The 26,584-nt window shown below is 43.7% G+C and overlaps 1 protein-coding gene across 2 annotated transcripts in view; it reads right to left on the reverse strand.

The window, feature by feature from the left end:
* Window positions 1–671: 671 nt before the first annotated feature.
* C7H16orf70 (chromosome 7 C16orf70 homolog) overlaps window positions 672–26,584 on the reverse strand; it is a 214,550-nt gene continuing 188,637 nt past the window's right edge. For both annotated transcript variants that reach the window (XM_029608692.1, XM_029608693.1), the window contains exons 14-17: window positions 20,255–20,298; window positions 15,515–15,573; window positions 6,393–6,465; window positions 672–3,295 (exon numbers count right to left, since the gene is read on the reverse strand). In XM_029608692.1, the coding sequence (XP_029464552.1) occupies window positions 3,206–3,295; window positions 6,393–6,465; window positions 15,515–15,573; window positions 20,255–20,298 (266 nt within the window). In that variant the 3' untranslated portion in view covers window positions 672–3,205. The remainder of the gene's footprint in view (window positions 3,296–6,392; window positions 6,466–15,514; window positions 15,574–20,254; window positions 20,299–26,584) is intronic.

Here is a 26,584-nt window from a genome sequence, read left to right on the forward strand (position 1 = left end):
GTACTTTTGTTTGCGCCTGGTGAGCGAACAAAAGTACGCGCGCGCGTAAATTTATAAAATCTACCCCTATGAAAGAAACCAAAGTTAACTAGATTTCACCATCTAGCTAATCCAGTCAAACAGCATTCACAATGTTTTAAAACAAAAAGAACTAAGAGGAGAATTGGGTTGTTTAAAAACGTGCTTATAAGAGATTTCACTGCATGGAAACTAGAGTATGCTGAAGCACACACATTTGGGGCTAAAGAATACTAGACCATGAACTCTAGTTTTACCATGGCTAGTAAATAAAAGGTGCCTCCTTGAATGGTAAACTTTGATACCAAAAGGTGAAGCTCAAGTGTTTTAGGTACTTTGACTCCTGTTATTTTTTAGCATAATGTAAACATAATTAATCAAAATAACCAAACCAAAAGAAAGAATTTCTTCATTTCAATACTAAGTTACTGTATGTCATGGGCAACAGTAACAGTCATTTATTTGCCTTTCATTATACATGATTGTGTATTCTTTTTAATTTACAGGAGGGCTATAGAAAATCAAAACAAATTATGTTAGAAAGGAAACAAAGAAAGAGTCAAGTACAGCAAACAATGATCATGTAAGACAGCAGAGACTGCATAGGAATTCAAGAGGAGTCAAGGTCCAGGAATGGCAAGAGTAACAGGAGCTCTCTCTTTTTCATTTATTAAACCTCCAGGGCGTTCTGAGTTTTTAAAAATATTACAACAGTCTAGAATGCTACAATATACAGAAAGACTAAAATGGTAAGATTACCATCCACCTACACACACACACATACGCACACTCCCTACACATCAACCCTGCAAAGCCGTCTAAGATCCAAAACATCATTTACAGTGCAATGTTCAATCTCTCTGATTCTTTGATAAACTATACAGGATTATGCTGTACAGAGTGAAAAGTACAACCCCCACTCCATATTTACAAAAATCTTTACACACATTGAAAAATGCACAAATTTGTCTGTGTAGCACAAGTTGCAACACCAGAATATTAATTAGTTAACAGTTTTTAATTTTTTAAAAGGATTAACATTTTATATAGGAAAATGTTTTTTCCATTCGTACGACTGGACAGAATGCCAAAATTCCCACATTTCCAGCTAGATATGATGTGGAATCCATCTTTCGGGCTTGAAAACATTAACCCCTGTTTTCCAGGGTGTACAGCTAGATTGTACAGAAATGCTGAAACATTTTATTTTTTAGCGCAAACATGTCTTTGGTTAAGATTATGGTATTAAAATATAATAAAAATGGACGTTATGCCCATAACCATTGAAATGTTTTTCATCAGAGAAGAGAGGAGAAGCCTGACGAATCTGACTCGAGTTGGTTATTTTAAATAAAGCAAAAAAACCCAAAAACCCCCAAACAGGCTTTTGGAATCAATGAAAAGCAACATATCTATTAAAGAATGTGATCCAGTGCCAGTTTTAATATTTTGTTGCCCACAGGCAGAATGCTGTGGCAGTTCCCTTTTAAAGCTGTGTTGGCACCTGGCCCTAGGCTCCTAGTTCTTCTGCACATTTAACACCTTCAAAATGTATCACCGTAGGCAACTGCTTTTGCTGCGTATGCTTAAATCCAGGCCTGATGTGACCGCATTCTTCTCAAAAGAAATCTTACGCAGATTGTCAGGAATGAAACTGTTGTCAATTATTTCTGTACAAAATGGACTTCAATCTAGATGAAATCTCTCTTTTGGGGATGGGTTGGACCAGGTGCTCAGTTTGTCAAGGTCTGAAGATCAAGGTTGCAATTATCTAAAAGCTATTTAAGAATCACTCCCTCTACTTCCCATTTTAAATTAACTATACTGGAAGGTATTAACCAGTTTTAATTTTACCATTGCACACAATGTGCCAGTGTGGATTTGGTTACTTACCCTACCTTACTGCTAATATGTAGTTCCCCAAGAAACTACTAAATTCATGGAAGAAGGCTGAACTCAATTGAGTCTGCATGTAAAGCTCCATGAAGCCTATTCATATCGCTTGGATGGCCATTTATCTTTATGCTCCAGAAGTAGCTGATTTATCAATTTGATTAGCCAATTTTTTCCCTTCTCACCACTAGTTGATAAAAAATGCATCAGTGAGCTCTTCAGTTACTACACTACAGCCTTTGCAGTCTTGCACAGTGTGATATGAAAACAATTCCCAAGCCATCACTATTTGCCCTAAACACTAGGGCTGGATACACACTTAGGGCAAAAAGTCTACGGGAGAAGAGATAGTTGTTTAATGACCTCTTCGCTTGGGTAGCAACTGCAGCCTGAACTGTAAAAATGACTTAGTTCAGTTTAGGTAGTTCTATCTCCTTATCTGTTTATTCTTGGGTTAGATGTCAGGAATAACAAACAAAATAAAATAAACCAGGTGTGACAGAAAAAAAAAACTGCTTCAACAGGCCAATGAACTATTAGTGCAGAAGGGGTGACATTTCCATTCCAACATATAAATACGCCTTATGCACAGCATATATGAAATATTTCTCACAACCCATTTCATACCCAGCACACAGATGCTCTTCAGTCAATCTATTGTTTATCAAGTACTTAAAGTGTATGTAGTGCAAATGTTACAACCCAGTATTATGCACATGCAACTTGTTTGTTTAAAGTTACATAAAGATGTGGTGCTTGAATTCAAAGACATATATACACTTTTGTTAAACTTGGTACAATGTCCTAAGCCACAGACATATCAATGTGCATATATAGTTATAAACCTAATTTTTCTCGCGCCTTAAAACATGACTACCACATTAATACAGCAACACAATGCACAAATTCCTGCTTCCGGGTAGCTGCAAGGCTCAGAATGTTTGTGCTTCCTAAAACAATGCAGTCACTGTTCAGTTGGGTGCCTGCCTTCTAAGCTCCCTTGCCGGCCAGCTCGGGAAGGGTGCACAGTTTTTCCAAGGCTGCTCGCCACAGGTCCAGGGCAACAAAGAAAGGAGGAAAACAACAATGCATTCATCTCATGCTCTTTCATCCCCCACCACCACCACCACACACACATAACTATGTCCAAGGCTCGCAGTGAAGAGCTGAGAGAACATCGCCATCTTCACGCCAGAGGCAGAAATACTATATACCATGCTTTGTCAGATAGGTGGCAGCAAATCAAGGCACAGCGAACTAATTCTGTAGCATTCCAATTCGTCGATTTCAATGCTCACTGGGAAAGATCAGACATTCTGACTTGGCTGCCAGGCTTGTGAGGCCCATACAGCGTAACGGATGCTATGTGGTTATTTTGCATCACCTGAAAATTTGAGTAAAAAGGAAAAGAAGACAGTAGTAAAGATGAATTATTCCTAAAGACATTTCTTATAATTCTGACTCTCTCAAGGAAACTCAGGTCTGTTTAAAAAAAGATAAAACAAGTAAAAGACCATGTAAAATATAGTTTGAAGGGTTCACTGAAATTCTTTAAGTATGGGGAAAAAAGTAACAAAACTCATTGGCAACAACTAAAAATAACATTTTATCAAATGGTTTGTAATTCTAATTTAATACAGTTAAAAGCTGTTTGTGTTGACATATTCAACTATGAAAGGTCTATTGTATTGGCATTTATTAGGGGTAAAAATAACATTTAAAATCACAATCTAGGTATTTCTGGTACAATCTCTGGAAAATGCAAGCATTTTTTATTGTAACTAACTATTTTATGTTTTTTAGCACCTATTATTTATTTATTTCGTTCACTGTTTCCGTTTATCACTTCCCTGTTTATTGTAAACCGGCATGATGTGATACCCTCACGAATGCCGGTATAGAAAAAACTAAAATAAATAAATAAATAAAGTTAGCAAAGTACTGTATTTTTCGCTCCATAAGACGCACCTGACCATAAGACGCACCTAGGATTCAGAGGGGGAAAATTAAAAAAAAAAAAAAATTGTGCTACACCGGCTCTGCGTCTGGGCGTCTTATGGAGCAAATTAGGGGAGTGCATAGCTTTTTTTTTTTTCTCCCCATTTTGTTTTCGGGTCTGGGGAGGGCCATTTCGGTCCACTCCCCAGATCAGAAAACTTTTTTCTCTGGGAACCCCTCCCCCCCCCCCAAAAAAAACCCCATCCCACACTTTAAATTAACAACCCCCACCCTCCTGACCCCCCCAAGACCTGCCGACTTAATTTACCGCAACCCCCCACCCTCCTGACCCCCCCAAGACCTGCCGACTTAATTTACCGCAACCCCCACCCTCCTGACCCCCCCAAGACCTGCCGACTTAATTTACCGCAACCCCCCACCCTCCTGACCCCCCCAAGACCTGCCGACTTAATTTACCGCAACCCCCCACCCTCCTGACCCCCCCCAAGACCTGCCAAACGTCCCTGGTGGTCCAGCGGGGGTCCAGGAGCGGTCCGGGAACGATCTCCTGGGCGTGGGCCGTCGGCTGCCAGTAATCAAAATGGCGCCGACGGCCCTTTGCCCTTACTATGTCACTGAGACCGACCAATAGCAGCGGTCGGTCCCAGTGACATAGTGAGGGCAAAGGGCCGTCGGCGCCATTTTGATTACTGGCAGCCGACGGCCCACGCCCAGGAGATCGTTCCCCGACTGCTCCTGGACCCCCGCTGGACCACCAGGGACGTTTGGCAGGTCTTGGGGGGGTCAGGAGGGTGGGGGGTTGCGGTAAATTAAGTTGGCAGGTCTTGGGGGGGGTCAGGAGGGTGGGGGGTTGCGGTAAATTAAGTCGGCAGGTCTTGGGGGGGTCAGGAGGGGGGGTTGCGGTAAACTAAGTCGGCAGGTCTTGGGGGAGTCAGGAGGGGGGGAGGGGTTGTTAGATTTTTGTTTGTTTTTTTTATATTCGCTCCATAAGACGCACATACATTTTCCCCCCACTTTTGGGGGAAAAAAAGTGCGTCTTATGGAGCGAAAAATACGGTACTTTTACGACCATAGTTATTTCAGAGGACAAGCGCTAAAGGGAGTTTTCAAAATGGTTTCTCCCGCCTGGCATGCAGGAGACCCAGGAAATTAAAATCCTGGGCCCAGCTTTTGCTCCCTGGTTCAGCCAGGGCTGTTGATGCTGTGAAGGGATACAGCACTAAACAGCCATAAGAGGAAATAACTTGAAAATTAAATGTCATTTTTTTCTGATTCAGTATTTAGTAAGTGCCAAGAGAACGGGTTATACTTTTGGCATCGTTTAGACCCCTTGCTCAGAACAGCAGGAGACCAGGTGCTGTTGCAACAACTTCCCAACTTCTATAGCTGGGAGCAGTACCCAGAGCAAACACCTGAAACTTTTTATTTAAAAGGTAAAGACTCCTTCTGAGAGTAAGCAGTGCTATAAACTCTCAGGAGAATTTCAGCTTCAGTCCTGAGCATTGCAATGTAGCAAAACATTTGGCCCTATTGAAATGTTGCTTTAAAATGGAATTATTCATCATTGATGTCATATGAAGGCTATTTACTAATGGTAAAGTTCATTTTTATTGTGACATGAGAGAGGAGATAGCAATAAATCATTTGAATCTCATGAAGAAATAAAAAGGTTAATTTATTAGAGCACTTTCTAGCTGTATCCTGCTGCTGACTTGCAGCCATGCCACTGTGGGCTCTGATCTTGTGCATGCCAGAAGAACCTAGTGTATGTGTAGGAGACCTCCAAGGAGCATTGTTCAGTTAAAAAAAACAATGAAGGTGGCTCATTGGTGCCATCCATCCGCTCTGAGCAAATACTGCACCAATGGCCCAGTGTTTTCAAGCATAAACAGACAATTCTCTTTACTATTAAAAAGTAGGTATGTTAATGTATGAAAAGGAAAGTCTATAATGTGTATATCTGACAATCTAAAGGATGAATATGGACAAATGTCTGTTTCAGTCTCATTTCTGTGTTATTAGGAGTTGGGATACTGTTGGTGTTAAAACAGCTGTACTTAAAGCAAATTATCATTTTGACTTTGGCTGGTAGGTCCAAGCCATCTAAAGCACTTTTTCCACCTTTGCTTTTTCATGGTCACTTCGTTAATCCTCTGAGCTGGCAATGAGGCATGGTCATAGCAGGATTGCATAAAATAAAATTGTAAAGGAATGCTGGCATGGTTAGGCCCTGATTGCCCTAACGTGTGGTCTCTCACTTTACGGGCCCGTAAAATTCAAGCATAGAGAAACGACATGCCTAAACTGTGTGAAATTTTGGGTGCTTCATGACTTCCAAACTAAGAAGAAATAGGAATCTGATCTCAGAGGAGGTTCCTCATCTGCCATTACATAGTGACTTGCATTCCCAAAACATATTGTCTCCTTTGCCAGTTTTTAGAGCTCACTCATAGAATTTAACAGAAAACCTCTCACAGTATTTTCTTCCATCCCAACCGCATTTGAAAGGGTACAATTCTAACCTCAAAAATCATTCGCTGAAGTCCAAAACAAAACGTCGATCCAAATGGGTTTGTGTTGTTTGGAGAAGACGACCTGCATAAAGAAAAAACGTACCTGTGCTCATTTGAAAACTGAACTGTGTAGAACAGAGGATTAGTTTCATATATTTATATGGCTTATCACTTCTTGCACAATAGCAAATCCCTAGGAAGTAAAACCCCCTATAGGTTTCTTGGCTGGCTTGCTTTCCTCCACATATAAGCTACCAGTCCAGCTGGATCCTGCTCAAACCGCACTCACTCCCATTTGTTACAAAGGGGTGAGGGGATCTTTAGTGGCGGTGTCACAGAACTTCCACAATTTGGTTCCATCCCCCTCCCTCTATAACACAGTCATTCTAGGCACAGACCTTGGTAGGGGATCAGAAAGCAGCTCCCTATGGAACATGGTATGTGTGCTCTCTGACGCTCACCTTAAAAGGTGCTATGCAATCAGAGGAACACCAGTGGTAACCCTTGCACATAACCTGTGCAGGACTGAAAAGGTTAACCGAAACTAACTGAAAAGCAGAAATGCAATAGCCTGAGGTCAAAAACCTTCAGTAAAGGCCAAAAAAAATAATACACAATTTATTTTGGCATTGAATCATCTCTGGTCGATGTGACAGTTATATCTTAGTACATGAAACTGTTTTAGAATGTTCTGCACCTCGTGTACAATACTTTGAAATCCTTGGCTCAGTGTATAATAGCAGTACAAAAAGCAAACAAACAATGTTAGGAATTATTAGGAAAGGAATGAAGAATAAAATAATATAATACCACTATGGCTCCATGGTGAGACCGCACCTAGAATACTGAGTGCAATTCTGGTCATTGCATCTCCAAAAAGATTAGTGGAACTAGAATAGGCTCAGAAAAAGGAGACCAAAATGATAAAAGAGATCGAACGGCTCCCAAATGAGAAAAGGCTAAGGAGGTTAAGGCTCTTCAGTTTGGACATGAGAAGGCTGAGGGAAGGTTTGCTAGAGATCTATAAAATCATGAGTGGAAAGGACAAGGTAAATGTAAATCAGTTGTTTACTCTTTCAAAAAATAAAAAGACTAGGGGACACTCCATGAAGTTACTAAGTAGCACATTTAAAACAAATCAGAGAAAATATTTTTTCACTGAATGTATAATTAAGCTGTGGAATTCATTGCCAGAGGATGTGATAAAAGAAGTTAGCATGACTGAGTTTGAAAATGCTTTGGATTTTTTTTAAGACTAAAAATTAAGAGGTCCAAGACCTCTCATAACCTGTTGGGGATAAGGCAAGAGATGCTGTGGCTCAATTGAAGGATCACCATGAGACCCTTCAGCATCTCTCGGCCAGTTCATCAGACCTGCCATCCTCTGCCAGGAAATCTTCCCGTCAGGGCTCAAGGAGGTCCTTATATCACCAGAGGAAATACTTTCCTCCTGCCTCGCGTGCTTGTACTTCACCGGGGACCCCTGGGGACACACTAGACAGCAGTGGACCCCCAGGCCTCAGCCAGCACCCCAGTCGGGCCCCTCTACGGGGTTTTGACTGGCTGCAGGGGAGCTTAAGCCTTGCAACTGTACCCTTGACATTGGGCCATCCGGTTGGAGGCTGGTTACGGTCCTTTGCAGACCGCTGATTCCAGGTTACCTTGGACCAGTGGGTCTTGTCAAGGGTACCAATTGAACTTCCGGGGCATGCACGCAGACTCTCCCCCATGCCCTTCTTGGAGCCAGTCCTTGCATCAGGAAATACTCTTGACGGAGCTCTCCGCCCTGTTAATAGCTAGAGCATTCAAACCTGTTCCGCTGTAGTAGCACGGGCGGGGGTTCTACTCATGCTATTTCTTGATTCCAAAGAGAACAGGGGGAACTCCATCCTATTTTGGATCTGAGAGCCTTGAACACATTTCTACAAAAAGAAAAGTTCAAGATTGTCTCGTTGGGCACCTTGATTCCCCTCCTGCAAAGAGGGGACTGGCTTTGCTACCTCGATCTAAAGGATGCTTGCCAGGTACATGTTACTTGGATTGGCCACTGTTGGAAACAGGATACTGGGCTTGATGGATCCTTGGTCTGACCCAGTATGGCATTTCTTATGTTCTTATGCATACACCCACATCGAGGTCTTCCTAGCTCACAGGAAGTATCTGTGGTTCCTCGTGGGCATGAGACCCTTCCAGTAGAAGGTGTTGCTGTTCAGCCTCGCTTCGGCCCCGTGGTTCTTCACCAAGTATCTGGCAGTAGTGGGTGCGCACCTCTGCCGACTTGGGGTACACATGTTTCCCTACTTGGACAACTGGCTGGTCAAGAGCACTACCCAGGAAGAGGTGCTTCGCTCTCTGCATCTGACCATTCAAGTTCTGGAGTCTCTTGGGTTTGTCATCAAATACCCAAAGTCCCATTTCACCCCATAACCTCAGTTGAACTTTATCAATGCCTGGCTGGACACTGCTCAGGCCAGGGCATATCTTCCCTGCAATCGGATGTTTGCTTTGGCATTTCTGGCGAGTCTGGTCCACCAAAACTGGCAGGCCTCAGCCCACCTTTTGCTTCACCTTCTGGGCCACATGGCTGCATCTGTCCAAAAACCCTCTTGGCTCGGTTGCACATGCACAGAGCCCAGTGGGCCCTGTGGTCTCAGTGGCAGCAGGCCACTCAAGACCTCAGTGTGTGCATTTGCATTATGCCGCTTCTTCAGATCTCCTTGTCTTGTTGGGAGAGGCTGCCCAATCTGGAGCAGGGGTTTCCTTTTTCATCTCACCTGATTCAAATTGTACTTACCACAGATGCCCCTTCTCTGGGTTGGGGTGCGCATGTGGTCAGCCTCCGCTTGCAAGGTCTGATGTCTGCTTAGGGAGCTCAATGCCACATCAACTTCCTGGAGCTGCGGGTGATCTGCTAAGCTCTTTGGGCATTCCGGTGTCCTGATCCAGACCGACAGTCAGGTAGCGATGTGATATATCACCAAGCAGGGAGGCCCGGGGTTGTTCCTCCTGTGTCGAGAGGCTGTTCAGATTTGGTCATGGGCTCAGTCTCAGGGCATGCTCCTACAAGCCAAGTACTTGGCTGGGATGGAGAATGTGGTGGCAGATCACCTGAGTCGAGCGTTCCAACTGCACGAGTGGTCCCTGAATCCAGTCGTGGCGGATCACATCTTCCGTCTTTGGAGGATCCCAGACGTGGACCTCTTTGCCTCCCCCTGCAACAGCAAAGTGAAGCACTTCTGCTCCTATTCAGGGGAGACGAAAGGCCAGTCTCAGACGCCTTTGCCCGCCATTGGGGTGAGGGCCTTCTATATGCGTATCCTCTGCTTCCCCTGGTAATGAAGACCCTCTTGAAGCTCCGGCAGGACAGGGGGATCATGATTCTCATTGCCCCCCTTGACCGAAGCAAGTCTGGTTCCCGCTTTTTCGGGACCTCTCCATCAGACAACCGATCAGTCTGGGGACCTCCCCCGACCTGATCACACAGTATCAGGGCAGGCTGATACTGTGTGATCAGCCTTTGGATCATAGGCTGATTCTGACAGCCTATTATACTGATCATAGGCTGTCAGAGACAATGCCCTATGTTGAGAGGCTAGTTCTGCGGCCCCTTGACCTCTCTGACGACGTGTCTCGGGTCCTGGTGTAGCTTCCAGGAAGCTTTCCACCAGGACGTCTTACAGGCTGAAGTGGAAGAGGTTTTCCGTGTGGTGTGAGGTCCACGGCTTGGATCCATTCACCTGCTCTACTCTGAAGTTGCTTGACTACTTGTTGCACCTTTTGGAGGCTAGTTTAAAGACTAACTCAGAGTGCACCTGAGTGTTATCAGTGTTTATCGTCAGAGTGTGGGCAGTATGCCCATCTCTGTGCAGCACATAGTGGGGTAGGGGTTGCTTCAGCTGAAGCCTTCCCTGCGGCCTCCTCTTGTGTCCTGGGACCTTAATGTGGTGTTGCCTCAAATCATGTGAGATCCTTTCAGGTCCCTGTGACCTGTAGTACCTGACCTGGAAGGTCATCATCTTGGTTGCGGTCACTTCGGCATGCAGGATCAGCAAGCTTCAGGCTTTGGTGATGTATCTGCCCTTCACAAAATTCTTTCATGATAGGGTGGTCTGCGTACTCATCCTAAGTTTCTGCCTAAGGTGGTGACCGATTTTCATCTTGACCAGTCAATCATTCTGCCCACTTTTTTTTCCCAGGCCTCATTCGGACCAGAGCAAACGGGCTTTGCACAGCTTGGACTGCAAGAGACCTTAGCTTTCTACCTCAAGCAGACAGCAGGCCACAGGCAGTCCATGCAGCTCTTCATCTCTTTCGACAAGAACAGATTGGGAGTTGCGGTTACCAAGCAGACACTATCAAACTGGTTGGGGGATTGTAGTTCCTTCTGCTATGTGCAGGTGGGCCTTCAGCTTGGAGGCCATGTCAAGGCTCGTTCTGTGAGAGCCATGGCAGCTTCGGTAGCCCACTTGTGAGCAGTTCCCATAGCTGAAATCTGCAATACTGTGACATGGAGTTCTTTCCACATGTTCGCCACCCAGTACTGTCTAGACAGGGATGGCCGACATGATAGTAGCTTCGGCCAATCTGTCCTTTGGAATCTCTTTCAGCTGAAGAACCCAGCTGTTCCTGCCTAGGGCCCATTGTTCGGGTTCAGGCTGTCTCCCTCTGTTACCAACAGCACTGTTGTTTTTTGTGCCTGTTGGCACCCATTTAAGTGCCTGCTGGTTCTTGTTGTTGCTCGGGAGCAGCCTGTAGCTTTGTATTCACCCATGTGTGAGGGCTACCATCCTGCTTGTCCTAAGAGAAAGCAAAGATGCTTATCTGTAACAGGTGTTCTCCTAGGACAGCAGGATGGTAGTCCTCACAAAACCCGCCCGCTACCCTGCAGAGTTGGGTTTCTCCTCTGTTTGTGGTTAGAATTACGGAAAAATAAATGTTACAAGACTAACCTTCTGTTGTCCTAGGAGAACACCTATTATAGGTAAGCAACTCTGCTTTATGTCAGCACAAATCACCTGAAACGTTCTATGGACCATAGAACCCACTTAATCTTTCCAAATTAATTTCCTTCGCAACAGCATAGACCCTAATTGATCTCAAGCTTTCTTTCACTCATTGCAGCTGAAGATTCTCTGTGCACCCCATGTTATCTTAAACTCTTGTTTAAGATAACATAGGGTGATGATCCAGGAGATGAGAGGTCCAAGACCTCTCATCTCCTGGACCTCTGGTCGGAGATGAGAGGCTCGAAGCCACACCATTCTATGGGCGCCAATGCCCATTACTGGCACACTAGCTGCCATCTCAGACACGTCATTGGTGGATCGCACCTCGTGTTTACCACACTCCAGGCCCTGCTGGGTGACTGCCAAAAAGGCATCCTGCTGCTGCTGGGGAAGGCGGTCAGATAACTCCTGAACCTGCTTCCAGAGGTTCCGAGTTCTGAGCTGGCAGGAGGCGATATGGGCGATTAACATAGCGCCCTAGTACACCATTCCTACCTATGGCATCCAACACCCTGTGCTCCCGACCCAGAGGAGCCGAAGCATGGGTGCGGAAATGCTTGGCCTTTTTGAGGGCCGACTCCACCACTACTGACTGATGTGGGAGCTGATGCCTCTCAAATCCCAAGGCCTGCTGCACTAAATCGACCACATCTGCCTTCCGAATGATCGGAGGAATGGAAATGGGATGTTACCAAATCCGAAGGAGTAACTCCTTAAAAATATCATGGATGGGCACTGACAAACTGGAGGACCTCCAGCATCTTATGTCGGGCATCCCCCTCTGTCAGGAGTTGAAATGGAATGGTTTCTGCTGTGGCCTGGACAAAGCCTGCAAAGGTCAGGTCCTCTGGCGGGGACCGGCGCCTCTCCTCTGAAGGGGACAGGTTTGAGGGAAGATCTCCCGAGTCATCAGAAAAAGACTCTGAGGTTTCATCTCCCCATGGGTCATCTCCCTCACTAAGGTCCCCTGGGGACCCCCATGGAGGGCCCTTTCCCAGGCCTCTCAGTTTGGGCATTGAGGCCCCCGAAGGACAAGGAACCGGAATGGTCAACACCTGACAAGGTACCAAGGACCCCACTGGTTCTGCGGGCTGCAGCAACACATCCTTGTCTGAGTAATCCATGAGGGGAATTGCATCGGATGGAGGAAGCTTCAATGGGGCCTAGCTTTCACTATCAACGGGGTCACGTCAAAGGTGAAATCAGTGGAAGAGGCGGCGTCCATTATAGAGGCAGCAGGTCTCGAGTTGTTAACAGGCAAAAAGAAACGAGCGACGGAACAGCTGCTGCATAGGTAAGACACCCAGAAGGACATCCAGGCACTAGTAACAGCGCTAACATCGCAGGTGCCTGCTCCAGCGCCGGAAGTACTCGTGGAGCCAGTGGCTCGATGCCTTGCAGGGCTCGGATCACCAGCTCCTCTTGAAAATCCACTGAAGCCAGAATGGATTGATGAGGAGGCGGCATCACCAGAACTCTCTCGGATCCCCGAGGGAGATCGGTGGGGAATGCCTGGGATTCCTGGGTTTGATGGAGGTCAAAGCCTCCTCTCCGCAGGGTCACTTCGAGGGCATCGAAGCAGATGCAGGTGCCAACGCAAGCCCGGCGCCATGCAGTGACTGGTGGCGGTGCTTCTGAGGCTTCCCTCGGTGCTTGGTCTGGGTCTTTCCCCAGCGCTGAGGAGGATGGAGATGATCCTGATGTCCTGCAGCGCGACGATACTGATGACTACCTATCCCCGGCCCCTCTCTCCTGAGAGGGCGCAGGTGGAGGGGTGGACAGTGAGGGTTCGGTGTCCATAGGTTCCCCACAGCCAATGGGCATATTCACCCCCGACGGATCAGATTTCTTGGACTCAAAAAGCTTCTCCATCTTATCTTGATGGGCGTGAAGGCCTTTGGGGGTCATTTGATCACAAGAACGATACTCCCAGGCAGAGGATGCAAACCTAGTGCAGATCTGTGAGAGACATGGTCCACTGGCACTAGGGGTGAAAACTGTTCACCATAAAAAGAACTGGTGAGTGGTCGATGACCGGCAACCACCGATCGAGTGACACACCGGGAATCGATGCAAAGGAGGGACAAAAACTTACCATGCCGCCCTACAGAGGCACCGACCGGGAAGAAGAGAGACCCGGCGCAGAAAAAGTCGATAACCAACCGGGAAAAATCTTTGAAAAAGAGCAGAGCTCCACAACTGTGAGATGAACGCTTCGCAGAAAAAAAAAGAGACTGAAGAGGGACCCCATGTGGACGCGTGGATAGTGGCATGTGGCCATCATCTTATGTCACCCATGTATGAGGACTACCACCTTGCTTGTCCTAGGAGAAAGATATGAAAATATTTAAAGGTCCATATTAAGCTGCTGTGTGGTTTGGCAAATTAGCTGGCTAAAGTTATCCAGCTAACTTAACCTATATATTCAGTGGCTTGGCTGCACCATTGAATATATCCAGTTACCCTAAAGTTAGCCGGATACGTTTTGCAGATAAGTATTATCTGACTAAGTAGTGGCCATTGACTCTGGCCGAATATTTAAAATGTACTACTTAGTTGGATAAGTTGGAATTTATCTGGATAAGTGGTGCTGAATATGGACCATCAACTGGTTAATATTCAGTGAGCTGGCGAAGAGACAAAATTACCTAGATACCTTTAGCTGAATATTCAATGGCACTCATAAAAGGACCACTGAATATGCTCCACTAAAGTTGCCTGAATAAAGTTATTTGGGCAATTTTGCCACTAATCAGGTTATTGAATATTGTTAAAAAGAACAGTGAGAGCCAATCCCTCTCCCTCCCTCAAAATTAAAAATAAATGCAGGGGGCAAGCGGAGCTGGGACAGCTCTCAGCGAAAGGTTCAATCAGTGGGCGAGGGAAGTAAATACGGTACATGAATTTACACTGCAGCCCAGCAACAAGATGTATGAGCCTCTCCTCTCCTCCTCCCACTGGAGTTGCGGGGGATGGGGGTGGTAGGGGGCAGGAATTTGGTGTCTCACAATTTTTAGTTGGAGAATGTGGGGTAAATCTGGCGCCTTTGACCAATACGTTGTTTTCTCTTGGGGAGCAGGAGGGAGAGCCTCAGGGTGCTGTTCATCCACTACATTTATTTTTAACTTGGGGGAGGGGGAGAGAGATAGAGGGGACTGGGCCTGCTTATCCCTCTACTCTAAACTTGTTTTTTTTTTCTTCTGAATGGGGGTAGGAGAGTGGGGGGGGGGGGAGGTCTAAGCCTGCTCGACTTACTAGTTTTTTAAATGCTTTATTTTACTTTCTTTAGGCCTGCAAATTTTCCAACTATAGTACCTGATTCAGTAAGGGTTTTTCCCTATCGATACAAAATGGGAGAAAAGCCTTAAAGAATCAGGCCCATAGTTAGCTAAATAACTATCTGGCTAGTGACAAAAGTCAGCTGGATAAACTTGTGCAATGCTCAGGGAAGGCTGCCACATCTCCTCTTTTTTATCCAGATACATTTTAACCAGGTAATGTTTTATCCAGTTAAAATTTCATTGCTTGGTGGGTTGGGAAGGGAAATTTAAACCTTGGGTTTGTCCTACTAACTACAAGAGTTAACGAAACAAACCCATTTGAATATCAGCCTCTTAAGGAACATTAAATGCTGAGAAGTATGAAAGAACAAATACTATAGAGATGTAAAGGTATTTCTTCAAGCTAGTAGTATCACATTAAATCATTACACTAATTTTATTCACATTTTTCTGAATACATGGGATATGGAGAAAAGTACAGTAAAGAGAACAGTTGCACAGTACATGCATTTTATTTTTTGCAGATTTACAAAGAAAATATGAGCATTTTAAAAACAGACCAAACAGAAGAGAATTAACCCAGAAGTACAAAAATATTTGTTCTAAAAACAAAGGGCAAATGTTCTCAGGGAATAAAGCCAAACAGTAATTTTGGGCTTTATAAACAGTTTTAAATTACTGCCATGAGAATTGAGTTTGTATTTTGTTCAGTGGGCTGGGATCCAAGGCCTCAATGGAAATAGAATGGAACAGGGAATCCCTTGTGCTAGAGAAAGTTTTGCCACACACTGCCTGTTCTCAAGACTTCAGAACATGGTAGACACTCAATTTTAGTATTTCTTACCTGTGAAGGACCACTGGCTTCTCCACTGGGTGACCCAGGAGGTCCTGAATACTGTCCCACTGTAATCACAGTCAAATAGAGATCAGATACATTGATATACAAAGTTAGGGGTCCAAGTTTCAAAACATTGTTTATATCCATTCTGCAGCAACAAACTCAACAGAATCCAGAGAGACTGTCAGTTCAAAGTAAAGCACATACATGTATAGCTGTATTTGCAGACCTCACATTTGTCGTAAAAATGCATGGTGTCACCAAGATTAGAATTAAGCAGCAAGGAAAACTGTAGATGAAAAGGGACCTGAAAAATTAAAGTAACATTCTGCTCCTGTTCTGCTACCTCAAAGTAAAACATCAAACATTTCAAATCAATCCAAAATGTGATATTGTAAATAGGTTTCACTTTCGTTGCACAATAAAGAAAGGCGTTTAGCTCAGCAAGGTGAAAGTGCCTGTTTGAGCTGAGAAAAAGTTGCAGACCCACACGAGTTTCAAGAAATCTTTCCTTGAACAGGAGGCTCCTACTCCTTCTCGGATGTAACATTTTGTCTCATCAGTAACAGAACAGTCAGTTTTGTCACTTCCTTCAAGAAGTGGACATTGCTGCTGGCACAATGGTTGCATCCCAGGAGTAGGAGCCCTCCTGTTCAAGGAAAGATTATTTGAAACTCGTGTGAGTCTGCAACTTTTTCTCAGCTCAAACAGGCACTTTCACCTTACTGAGCTAAACGCCTTTCTTTATTGTGCAATGAAAGTGAAACCTATTTACAATAACACATTTTTGATTAATTTGAAATGTTTGACATTTTGGTTTGAGGTGGCAGAACAGGAGCAGAATGTCACTTTTATTTTTCTGGTCCCTTTTCATCTACGAAGAGGCCTGGGCCCTAATCGAATGCACCTTAAGACCTTTCGGAGGTGTCAAACCTTCAAAAAGTATGTGAAATTGATGGCTTCTTTGATCCATTGAGAAAACAGTTTTAAAAGCAACTTCTCCCTTCTTTTGTCTACTAAAAAGGATTAACAAATGGTCAGAATCCCTAAAGGAAAATCACCTTTAACTAATCACTAAAGTGCCTTGTGAACATACAATCAGTGAAGATCTTCACTAACCTCCAGTAAGAAATCTTTTCTAAAGGAAGGAAGGAAAACCATAGAATCAGATTAAATTGTGAATCCACATTAGGCAAAAACTCTGCAGATTGCAACCACCTCATTGGAGAACCTGAAAAAGACCTCCAGAAAAGAGCTTTCAAGATTAGATCTTTTAGAGGCACTCTCTTGAAAGGTTCAAAGGAAACAGTAGCCAAAGCTCTTGAATTAAATGTAGATTCCATGAGGGAACTAACTCTTTCATGGGCAGCCTAATATGTTTCACTCCTGTCAGGAAATGTGTAACATCTGGATCAGCGACGAACCTTGCAATTTATCCCTGTAGCAGGTAATAGCTGTCACCTGTATCTTGAGAGAATTAAGTGCCAGCCCTTTTTCAAGAATTTTCTGCAAGAAGGTTAAAGCCACAGCCACTAATGTCGTCCACAGCAAAATAAGCCTAGCTATACACCAAGACTAAAAAAAAAATAAATCCTCCACACTTTCACATAAGCTAGTGAACTAGATATTTTGGGGTCTGTAAAAATGTAGCAACCGCCTTGCTAGAAAACCCTTTCTTCTCTTGACGCATTCTCTCAATGGCCAGGCCACAAGACAACATGGAGCTGCATTCCTTGCACAATACTGAGCCGTGTACCATAAAACCCTTGCTTGGTGGAAACCTGAGGGGATCTTCTTTCTTAAATCTTTCCTCCCACTGGAGTGGAAACTAACGCCAGAACGGCATGCCAAGCACAGAGCCCGGAGGAAGGGGAAGGACTACAAACAACTCTTTCTACCCTTTTTTTTTTTTAAACCTTACCTGAGCTCAGCCTTTCCTAACTGAGTACATAGACTGTCTCTGGCTGCAGGGGGAGAGGGCATATACTGTCACTGCCGTGCTCGGCTTCCTGTACCCACTGCCTTTCAGCTGTTTTAATCAGCTAAGACCATGCTGGCTGAATAAACCAGCTACCGGACCAAGGTTCTCATCTGAGGGACCAAAAGAAATCGCCTCAGGAATTCTCAACTGGGGAGAGACCATTTGGAATCACTGCAGGAGAGCAGGGTAAATTAAATCTCCTATTATTTCTCCTCTAAAATTTGAATCAATCCCCAGAAGGGAAATGCATGTCCACCATCTGCTGGAGACGGAGAATACTGGCAAGCTGTCACTGCAGGTAGAGGTGCATAACACACCGGTCCTGAATTCATCTGTCTGAGTGCTAGGAAATGTACAGTTCTGGTCTGGAGAGGAGGGCAACCAAAACGTAAAGGGGATGTAATAGTTCTCCTATGATGAGAGGCTATGCAGGTTAGGACTCTTCTACTTGGAAAAGAGTTGGCTGAGAGGGGACAAGCTAGAAGTTTATAAAATCAGGAGTTGGGTGGAATGTATAAAGGATGGTTATTTACCCCTTTCAAAAAACTACTAAAACAAGGGGAAAAGCCATGAAAACTAGCAACCAGATTTAAAATAAATAGTGGGAAATACTTTTTATTCAGTGCATAGTTAAGCTGTGGAATCTGTTGCCAGAGGACATGGTCAAGGTGACTAGCCTAGCAGGGTTTAAAAAGATGTTTGTTCAAGTTCCTAGAGGAAATGTCTGCAGCACATTAGCCAGATTGACTAAGGACAACTATTGCTATTCCTGGGAGTGAGTAACAGGAAACTGATCTATTTTATGGAATCTACAAGGTTCTCACAACTTGGATTGGCCACTGTAGGAGACAAGATATTGGATTCAATGGACCTTGGTCTGACCCAGAATGGCAGTTCTTATGTGGAATCTACAGAGTGTAGATTCTGCTCAGGACTGTGAATCTCATTTAGGATCATGGACTGGGAGGTGGAATGATGATAATGCAAATTTCTGGCTGGGAACATGCATTACTAGTGCCGACACTGTAGGAGACAAACATGAATTTTTAATGCGCACTAGTAACTAGGCCCCTTAGCTTTCTGAATAAAATACATCCAGATACTCAAAGGAAAATGAAGAAATGAGGCATGTTATATGATCATGAATGCATGAAAACTGCTATGCATGCTAAGAAGTCATCTAGGAATTTCTTAGAAACTTCTGAGACAAAAATGCTTTGAATAAGCACAAATTGAAAATTGTGAGTAGTAGCACCAATCATCAAGGCTTCTGGATATTGTGTTCTAATCGGCACCAGCAGAACATCATCATCCATTTGTGTGACTATCGTGAAATGCTTATCTTCAGAGAAAGAATAGTTATAGTGAGGGAGTGCTTTATCACTGAGGGTGAATTCTGTATCAGTAGGCAGTCTTGGAAGGCAGTCTTGGAAGGCAATGGATGTATAAGGAGATGAAACTCTGGCAACTAGCAGTTGCATGGCAATGGCCATGGGCTCAGTAGGCTGCTTGTGGGGCATGCACTGGGCGCAGCAAATTCCAGCAGAGGGCATCTTAGTTTGAAGACATGGAGGGAGCATGTGCTGGATATAGCAATGCCAGAGGTGGGTATCCTAGCTTAAGAGATTCAACAGGAGCCTCTTGGGCATGAGCTGGTTGTAGCCAAGACCCTGAAGGCATGCACTCAGTGCAGTCTCATCAATAGGGAATCCTAGCTAGGATATACGGCATCCTAGCCTGGAGACACCTGCAGGGGTTACTGTGTCAGTCTAGCTACTAACATGGTGGGGGGTTAAAGGGGAGCTATTTAAGCTGGTTTAGCTAACATCACAGCAAGTATGGCAGGGTACAAGCTTTGACTGCCTAACTAACAGCAAGCATTCGGAGTCAGTGATAGTTATATGGTTTGGGTATCCAAGTAAAGAGTGTTTGCAACAAATTTGCAGCCTTTTACTTCCAAAACTTTGGCTGATTCTCGACTTTTGGTAAAAGCATAAGGGGAGAGGGGTGTAAGGTGTGACAGGTAGTCAGCTGTCCATCTTACTTCTAAAATAACCATTGTGCCACTGGGTGTAAAACCTAGTAGCCTGCCGTTCAAACACTGTGAAACCCTATTTTGCTTACATCACATCACAAAATGAGTCATTGCATCAGAAAATTCATGATCATGATGGAACTGTTTCCAATCTGTGCCAGAAAAATAACACCTGCTTTGTGGAATAAAAGTAGACATGCTGAGCATTTTATCATACTGTGTTACAATTCTTGCCTTTGGACTCATGATTAGGCCACAAAACAGATACAAACTTTGGTGAAAGTCAAGCGTCCATTAAAATAACCAAATCTGCTCAATTAGAATTCTCTGGTAAGAAATAATCTGACTACAATAGTTTTCTGCCCCACTGAAATACAAGCTCTGTTCTTTGCTTGCCAGTGTATTGGAAATTCACTGTAAGAGGGCCCCACTATGGTACAGACTATAAAGAAGAATAAGACAACTAAAATTGAGGAAATTCTTGCCAATTTTCTTTCATATACCCAGTTGTGGCAGGAGACTCTCCTATAGAAATCAGAGGTTTGGGCAAAGCAGTGTCAGGCATTTGATTGGCTGATGTCTTCCACAGAAGCTATATCAATTCATACTGAGCAAGAACTGTAAAAGCTTTTCAAACAACTGATATTGGCTACTCTTTCTTCCATCTCTGTTTTAACAACATGTGCCAGCCTCATTCAGACCACTCCTTTCTAGGTATCTGAAATCTCACCTTGCTATATGTTGTGCATACTTCTGTCTGTACATCAGCACTTTCTGCAAAAAGAAAAACACATTTTCCTTTAGGTGATCTTTACAAATGGAATGTCTTAAATAATTTCCTTTACATATATAATTTAGTCTTTTTTAAAATAGCAACCAAATCCCTTTTCCTCATCCCTTTAACACATCTATACCATCAAGAGCATATATCCCCTTTTAACTAAATGAGAAGGAAATGTCAGGCAGCAGTTAAACATGACACTTCTTATCCTGTTATTTATTTATTCTGGGGTTTTTGTTTTTTTTTACATATCTTCCCCACTCACCTTGTTACAGTGACACAGGAGGAGGTCAATATTTAAAAATCATTAGGCGGATAACTCACAAGGAGGAGAACTGCATCGGTGCGAAAAGCTCAACAGTGTCAGCGTCTTTTTTTCAGCCGGCAGCCAGCACGGTCTTTTGGAACATGGCGATGCACATCTGAAAAAAAGACGCTGACACTGCTGAGACTGTCACCCCCGATGCAGTTCTCTACACGAAACATGACGCTCATGTCGGGTGCAAAGCTCACTGTTGTCACTGCTGCTTTGAAATAAGAATACCCTCTTTCTAAAGATTTAAGGGAAATAATTCATATTCAGTAATTCACATTTTATTTGCAAAAAATTTAAAAAATTTAAAAACATTAAAATCCGGGGTCGGCGCGCGCAAGGCTGCCCAAAGTCGGCAGCCTGCGCACGCCGAGCCACGCAGCCTGCCTCCGTTCCCTCCGAGGCCGCTCCGAAATCAGAGCGGCCTCGCTTTCCTTCCACCCCTCTGCACCGTCCCTTTCCTTCCCCTACCTAACATAGAAACATAGAAATGACGGCAGAAGACGACCAATCGGCCCATCCAGTCTGCCCAGCAAGCTTCACACTTCTTTTTTCTCATACTTACCTGTTTCTCTTGGCTCTTAGTAACCTTATGTTCTATTTCCCTTTCACCCCCACCATTAATGTAGAGAACAATGATGGAGCTGCATCCAAGTGAAATATCAAGCTTGATTTGTTAGGGGTAGTAACCGCCGCAAAAAGCAAGCTACACCCATGTTTATTTATTTACCAAGACTAAATAATTCAGACTATGTTATTCAGCCCTTATTGGTTGTTTTTCTTCTCCCCTGCCGTTGAAGCAGAGAGCTATGCTGGATATGCGTGAAGTATTAGTTTTACTTCTCCCTTGCCGTTGAAGCAGAGAGCTATGCTAGATATGCGTGAAGTATTAGTTTTTCTTCTCCCCTGCCGTTGAAGCAGGGAGCTATGCTGGATATGCGTGAAGTATCAGTTTTACTTCTCCCCTGCCGTTGAAGCAGAGAGCTATGCTGTATATGCATTGAAAGTGAAGTATGCATTGAAAGCCACATTAACTATCAACAAATATTGAATAAGCCTAATAATTGGTAATACCTATAGCCTTTGAACTCTCCGTTAATTTTACATACTCTTACCCACCCCTGGGTTTTTTTTTTTGTTTTTTTTTAATTTGGAGATGGCAGACCTCCATCCTTCCGCTCCGTGAAAGTGGAACACCAACCACTGGCCACTGTCTCCGTGAATGCCTCTGTGGCTACTGCCGCTCCGTGTAGTGTTTTGCTGCCTCTTTATACATGTCCTCTAGACCTGATGGACCTTATCTGTTACTCTTGGTTCTTAGTAACCTTTTGATTCTATTTCCCTTCTACCCTAACCCACCCCCCGGCCCTATCTAAACCCCCCCTACCTTTGTCGGCAAAGTTACACCTGCTGGAAGCAGGCGTAACTTTGCGCACGCCGGGCCGGCTGCCGCACTCCATGTTCCAGTCCGGATGCTGGACCGGAGGCCGCGGCCTCGCCCCCGGGCCGAAACCATGCCGGTGGCGCCGCCCCTGAAACGCCGCGTCATGCCCCCGAAACGCCGCGTCACTCCCGGCACGCCCCCGACACGCCCCTCCATGCAAGCCCCGGGACTTAGGCTTGGTACACGCAGGGGGGGGTTTGGGGTAGGTTTTCGGGGGGTACGCGCGTATCTTATGGGCGTACCCCTTTGAAAATCTACCCCATTGGTTGTAGTTAGTTTTTTTGGGGTTTTTTTTATATTCACTCCATAAGACGCACAGACATTTTCCCCCCACTTTTGGGGGAAAAAAAGTGCATATTATGGAGCGAAAAATACGGTACTTTTTTTCTTGACAAAAAAGAGTCTCCAATACTTTGGCTACTTAATATATGGCGTTCATAACTGTAATGCGACCTTATAACATGCTATTTGCCTTTTCTTTAAATGTTTCCTTTCTCCCTATTTATCTTCGTATTTCCACCCCTTCTCAGATGGTGGTCTAAGGATATGTATACTTTTCATCTTATGATGGATATTGTATGCTTAATTGTCTTTTCCTTCCTAAGTTATGCTTGTATTTATTTATTTATGCAGTTTTTATATACCGTGGCATAGAAAACAAGTTTCTATCTCTACAGTTTACATAATACAAAAGAAACAATCAAATTTCAGAAAAGGAAAGGAAAAAATACAATAAAATCCAATATAAACTCTATTTGATATTCATAACACTAAAACTTCAATTATTAAAATTAAAAGCTAAAAATACGAGTACAGTAAAAAATTCCAAAAACCTAAGAATAAGACATAAAAATTAAATTAATCAAAATTTAGCGTTTGATGTGACTCTCAGCTATCCTCTTGGGAATTACAGACATGACTCAACTGTATATTGTATATACATTGTATATTATATTGTATATTAATTGAAATGAACAAATAAAAAAAATAAAAAATGTAAACCTCTCTACCATCCCACAAAGGTTAGAGAGGGAGAAGGGAGGAAGGGGAGGAGGGCATAGGAAGATGACATCAACATTGGATTCCCCCCTCTGAGGTCTGGCTTTAGCTCCTTTACAAATTGATTTAGTAAAGTTGTTTTCCCATTCTGATTCTATGAAGGGAAAAAAAGCTCGGTAAATCAGTCATCCTCCCTCCCCTCACACTACAAAGCATGCTGTCAGTAGTGCACCTCCTGATAGTTACATCTGAGGAGATGGTTTGTTTTCTTCACCCATCTATCTCCTTGGTCCAGGTCTCCACTAGTCCTTCTGTCCCACAAAACTGTCCCCATAGTCTCCCCCATTTTGTCCTCAATAAGTCTTTTTCTCTTCCCACTCAATTCTATCTCCAGTGTCTTTCAATCCTTTTCCCCAGCAGTCACTCTCTCTCAATCTCCCCATCCTGTCTCCAATTTCTCTGTTCCTATCAGTCTTCCTCTCTTTCTTAACCTCCTCATCCCTAGCAGTCTCCCTCCCTTTCAAATACCTGATCCTAGTAGGCTCTCTTTCACTCCCCTTCATCTCCACCATTCTCCGTCTCAGTGCCCCTCATTCCCATCAGTTTCCATTAGATTCCTTCTCTCTCAACCCCCTTATTCATACCAATCTCCCTCGCAACCCACCTCAAACACACAAGGCTCCTCCCTCTATCAACTCCTACCCTTCCCCCCCCCCAACAGTCTCCCTCCCTCAATTCCCTATTCTCACCTCCAATCTTCTTTTCTCAGTCCCAGCAATATTGTTTTCTCTCTCAATTTTCCACTTTCATCTACAGCAATATCCCCCCTCAACCCCTCCTGTCCTCAGCAGTCAACTCCATCACCCAGCCAGCCAACCCTCTCCATCTGCCGGCCATCCAGTACCATACTGTCTGCTAAATCTACTGTTTCCTTACTTCAACTAGCCAACCGACCCCCATCATCCCCCTCCTTCCCCCACCCCACCAGTCTCAATCATATGCAGGCCAGAAAAACTACAGCATAAGAAAAAAGATATGTCTTGCTGAATTAGATCAAAGGTCCATTAAGCCCAGTATCCTGTCTTCAATAGTAGCCAATTCAGGTCAAAAGTACCCGACAGAACCCAAAGACTAGATTCATTCCTTGCTGATGACTCCAAGGTATAAGCATTAGCTTTTCCAACACTACATGGCTAATAATGGCTTATGGATTTTTCCTCCAAGAACTTGTTCAAATTCATTTTAAAGCCAGCTGTGCTAGATGCATTGACCATGTTCTCTGACAACCAATTACACAGCTTGTTTGTGCAATGAGTGAAAAAAAAATACTTTTTCCAATTTGTTTTCAATCTGCTTTCTTTTCACGGTGAATATCCTAGTCAAAGAACAATTTGGAAAGGTAAATAATTATCCTGTACTTATCTGTTGTACCCCACTCACAATTTTATAAATTTCTATTATATCACTTTTCAGTCACCGCTTCTCAAAGTTATAACCTGTTTAGCCTCAATTCATAGAGGAGCAGTTCCATTCCTTTATGTTTGTTATCCTTCTGTACCTCTTCTAGGTTTTGCTTTATGTTATTTTAAGTGACCAGAAGAACACCCAATACTCAAGATGTGTTCACACCATGATCAAACAGAGGCATTATGATATTCTCCCACAGAGCTCTGGAGTCTCAATGAGTGGAAATAACAGTGTAGGGGAGAGGGCTAGAAATTTATTAGGAACTGGGCAACATTTTGAGGAAGGGACAGTCTATTTTGGAAGGACTGGTTTCACCTTAACCAGCATAGAACTTGGCTGCTGATGCTTACATTTAAAAAGAAGATAGAAGGGGGAACTGTGCTTTACCTGCTGGTGCTGAGTTGGAGTTCCCAGCTCCCACTCTGAAACCTGTTGCTGACATCATTAACTGGAGCCTGCAGTCCCCTTAAAAGTTGCCCGTCTCTTGCACACAGGAACTGTGCATCTAAGGAGCGTGCCCCATGTTGCAATTTTTACTGCAGAGGTCTCTTGCTTCATTGCTGAATATGGGGTGAAATAAGAAAGATAAATGCCTTTCTTCTTCCCCTTCTTCAAATTTGATTAGATGGATCTCCATGTGAGGCACACTATTGAGAATGCCCAGTGTGACTCATTTTGAAGTGATTTGGTTTCTGGTACCTCTGAGTCCTTGGGCAAGTTCCCCACCTGCTCAGCCTCCTGCTCAGATTATCGATGGGTGTAAGTGTGCAATTTACCCCAGTAGTTAATGTCACTCTATGGGGAAAGGTTGGGCAGGGGAGCAAAAGACTAAGTTCTTAAGGGCTACCTCTTTAGAGGGTAGCACTGAATGTCGGGGAATGCCATTCCCTTGAGAGGGTGCCTTGTGACAGCAAAATGTCAGGAATTTCATTATGTGGCTTGGCATTGGCTGTGTCTACCTTTCTTTTGACAATGGCATGATAAAGGACTGAAAAAAACTCTTTCGAATATTGGAAGTAGGATCCATCTTAAAACAGGAGAAAACATAAGCATTGGCAAGTTAAATATAAAACACTGATAAGGCAGGCTAAGAGATAATTTGAAAAGAAGTTAGCCACAGAGGCAAAAATTCATAATAAAAACTGTTAAAAATATATCCAAAGCAGGAAGCCTGTGGGGGAGTCTGTTTGCCCGTTAGATGATTGAGGGGTTAAAGGGGCTCTTACAGAAGATAAGGTCATCGTGGAAAGACTAAATGAATTCTTTGCTTTGGTGTTCACTAATAAGGATGTTAGTGGAAGATACCTGTTCTGGAGATGGTTTTCAAGAGTGATGATTCAGATGAACTGAACCAAATCATGTTGAACCTGGAAGATGTGGTAGGCCAGATTGACAAACTGAAGACTAGCAAATCACCTGGACCTGATGATAAACCCAAAATTTCAGACCTATTACTAGTAATTTGTAACCTATCATTAAACTCATCCATTCTAGAAGACTGGAAATCAGTGTAACCCTGATATGTAAAAAGGGTTCTAGGGGTGATCTGGGAAACCACAGATCAGTGAACCTGACTTCAATGCTGGGAAAAATCGTAGGAACTATTCTAAAGAATAAAATCACAGAACATATACAAAGACATGGTTTAATGGGATACAAGCATCATAGGTTTACCCAATTTTTGCCTCACAAATCTGCTACACTTTTTTGAAGAGGTGAATAAATATGTGGATAAAGGTGAACAGGTAGATTAGTGTACTTGGGTATTCAGAAGGTATTTGACAAAGTCTCACATGAGAGGCTTCTAAGAAAACTAAAAAGTCAAGAGATAGGAGGTAATGTCCTTTTGTGGATTGCAAACTGGTTGAAGGAAAGGAAACATAGTAGGATTAAATAGTTTTCTCAGTGGAAAAAGGAAAACAGTGGAGTGCCTCGGGGATCTGTACTTGGACCAGTGCTTTTTAATATATTTAAAAATGAACTGGAAAGGGGAACGACGAGTGAGGTGATCAAATTTGCAGACGACAAAATTATTCAGAGTAGTTAAACCACAAGA

The sequence above is a fragment of the Rhinatrema bivittatum genome, chromosome 7, assembly GCF_901001135.1.
Source record: "Rhinatrema bivittatum chromosome 7, aRhiBiv1.1, whole genome shotgun sequence".
In the NCBI taxonomy this organism is placed as follows: Eukaryota; Metazoa; Chordata; class Amphibia; order Gymnophiona; family Rhinatrematidae; genus Rhinatrema; species Rhinatrema bivittatum.